This window comes from Propithecus coquereli, unplaced genomic scaffold (assembly GCF_000956105.1).
Source record: "Propithecus coquereli isolate 6110/MARCELLA unplaced genomic scaffold, Pcoq_1.0 Scaffold81, whole genome shotgun sequence".
Classification (NCBI taxonomy): domain Eukaryota; kingdom Metazoa; phylum Chordata; class Mammalia; order Primates; family Indriidae; genus Propithecus; species Propithecus coquereli.
In genome coordinates, this window is record NW_012154285.1 from 4,358,898 (window position 1) to 4,361,975 (window position 3,078).

The window sequence follows — 3,078 nt, forward strand, 5'->3', positions numbered from 1 at the left end:
TAAGCTAACAGATGTTCCTTCCTTTGCAGCGAAGACAGACGTGGCCCAGTGAGAGATTTCCACATTTTGTTTGTGCCACGACGTAGCTTGCTGTGCGAACAGCGGTTGAAGGATCTGGGTGTTTTGGGATCCTTTATTCATAGGGAGGAGTACAGCTTAGATCTCATTCCTTTCGATGGGGATCTCTTATCCATGGAATCAGAGGGTGCGTTCAAAGTAAGTTTGGCATTTCCTGAACATCAGACTTTAATTTTTACCAGATTTATGAGTGTGGAAATGTCATGATACTGCTTTAGTTTGTGTGACATGATCACTGTGAAGCTGAGGCCATTTCATGTGTTTATTGATGTTTAATATTTTCTCTTTGGCAAATTGTCTGTTCATTTTCTTGCCCATTTTTTCTTTTTGAGGAATTCTTTATATATTCCAGATACTAATCATTATGGGTTATAAAAGCTGCAACAGCGAGGCGTAGTGGCTCATGCCTGTAGCCTCAGCTTCCTACAAGGCTGAGGCGGAGGGATCGTTTGAGTCTAGGAGTTCAAGGCTGCAGTGAGCTATGATTGCACCTACGAATAGCCACTGCATTCCAGAGGGAGAATGTGAAACCCTGAGACTCCCAATCTTAAAAAAGAAAAAAGAAAATTAAAGCTTCAAAATGTCTTCTCCCAGTCTGTGGCTTGTCTTTTAACTATGTTTGTAATGTTTTTTCATCATGTAGACATTTCCCATGAAAAGTACCTAATCCCAGCCCTTTGGGAGGCTGAGGCTGGAGGATTGCTTGAGCCCAGAAGTTCCAAAGACCAGCCTAGGCAATATAGTGAGACCTCTTTCTATGTCACATGTTGTCAGAAGAAACAATTTGTTTTAAATTAGCTAGGCGGAGTGGCACGTATCTGTAATCCTAGCACTTTGAGTGCCGGGTGAGCAGTTTTCTTCCAGAAACCCCAGCTCTGCCTGGGAGAGCTGCTTCCACGGCTGCACCCGACTGCAGGGTTGCCAGCCTCGTGGTCTGGACTGCCAGATAGCAGCTTTGGACAACACACTCGAGTCCCCCAGCTTCCCCAGCAGAGTGTGAAAGAAATGGAAATGATTTTATCATGTGTCGCTGGATCCCAGCCCCAGGAACAGAGGCGGGCACCTGGCAGGCCCCTTGGAGGTTTCCGCAGCCTGACAGTACCTGTCTTTCCCCCCACAGGAGTGCTACCTGGAGGGCGACCAGACGAGCCTGTACCATGCAGCCAAGGGGCTGATGACCCTACAAGCTCTGTATGGAACGATCCCGCAGATCTTTGGGAAAGGAGAATGTGCTCGGGTGAGAACCAGCTGCTTTCTGGCCGTGAAGGAGGGCGCCCAACACAACCCACAACCCAAGAGTGTGGAGGAATGGGAAACTCTTCATGAGCAAATACAGTCGATCCTCATTATTTATGAAATCTGCACTTGTGAATTTGCCTGCTCATTGCAATGCATTTGTAGCCCCCGCGTCACTGCTCATGGTGCTTTTGTTGGAGGGCACCGAGGGGTGAAAAGCATCAGTCACCCATGGCGCCTTCTCCCAGCTGAGGTTGAACAAGGCCATGCTCTGCCTTCTTGTTTCAGCTCCCAGACTGCAAACAAGTGTCCTTTACACAGTCCTATGTAGTGTCACATTTTTTCACACTTTTGTACATTTTTGTTGGTGATGTTGCTATTTAAAATGGCCTGTTGGCTCAAGTCTAAATGTCGGGATGGGTGGCCAACAGCAAGTGCTTTTCTAGAGCTGCTTGTTTTTTATGAATCTCACTCTTCCAGTTTTCCTCCTTTTTGACTTTTTTGATTGTCTTTCTGTTTTTAGCTGAATTTTAAAATCTGCTAGTTCCCAGGAGGGTCCCACCTGATGCAATGTTTTATTTCCAGCAAGTGGCCAACATGATGATCAGGATGAAGAGAGAGTTCACAGGAAGCCAGAATTCAATATTTCCCGTTTTCGATAATCTCTTGTTGCTTGATCGAAACGTGGATTTATTAACACCTCTTGCCACTCAGCTCACGTACGAAGGACTCATTGATGAAATTTATGGCATTCAGAACAGTAAGTAAAGTATGTCTGTTTTCACTAATAGGTAATATAATAAAAGTATCTTTTATGTGGAAGCTACCACTTCTGTTTTGCATATTGAAGCATTATTTGAAATTAAAGATCAAGTTTTTTTTTTTTTTTTTTTTTTTTTTGAGTCAGGGTCTTACTCTTTTGCCCCAGGTAGAGTGCAGTGGTGTCATCATAACTCACTGCAGCCTGGAACTCCTGGGCTCAGGTGATCCTCCCACCTCAGCCTCCCAAGGAGCTGGGACTACATATTTTGGTTTTTTTTTTAATGATTATAAAAGCATCTGTATACATAAGAATTTTTCATAGATCAGATTATTTTCTTTCCCTAGATTCCCTGATGCAGGATTTTTGGGGTTAAAAGGTGTTACATTATAAGGCGCTTGGTACATGTTGCCAAACAGCTTTACTGAAGAGTTACATCAGCTTACGTGGCACCAGCAGTTCGCGAGGGCATGTGGTGTTCCAGGGAAACGGCGACTAAACTGGTTTGGCCGGAGCAGAGGTGGAAGAAGTAGATTAAGGCTACTTTGCAGAATGCTGAGGAATTTGGAAGCTTATTCTAGATTAGGGTGGACACCTTTTCTGTAAAGACCCAGATGGTAAATATTTTGGGCTTTTGCCAATTACACAGTGCAGGTTATACAGAGGAGTCTTCTTACCTCTGCCGTCGGAATGTGAAAAGAAGCCATAGACAATACAGAAAGATGCGGCTGTGTGCCAATAAAACTTTATTTACAAAAATAGGAAGTGGAAAGAATTTGGCCCTCAGGCCATGGTGTCTGATCCTTACTCTAGAGTGGCTTTCAAACTGCTTTGGACTGAAACCCCTAGGAAGAAATATATTTTATATAATGACCCAGTATAAATACACGTGTGTGTGTGCATGTGAAACTGAGACAAAAGTTTTATTAAAGAAAAAAAACTGGCAGGGCGCGGTGGCTCACGCCTGTAATCCTAGCTCTCTGGGAGGCCGAGGCGGGCGGATC

General features: G+C 44.3%; 1 protein-coding gene across 1 annotated transcript in view; it reads left to right on the forward strand.

The window, feature by feature from the left end:
• The first annotated feature begins 32 nt into the window (after positions 1-32).
• Positions 33-3,078, forward strand: part of VPS33A (vacuolar protein sorting 33 homolog A (S. cerevisiae)) — a 29,314-nt gene continuing 26,268 nt past the window's right edge. Inside the window, exons 1-3 of the mRNA XM_012663410.1 lie at positions 33-216; positions 1,199-1,315; positions 1,900-2,074. Coding sequence (XP_012518864.1) covers positions 193-216; positions 1,199-1,315; positions 1,900-2,074 — 316 coding nt within the window. The 5' untranslated portion in view covers positions 33-192. The remainder of the gene's footprint in view (positions 217-1,198; positions 1,316-1,899; positions 2,075-3,078) is intronic.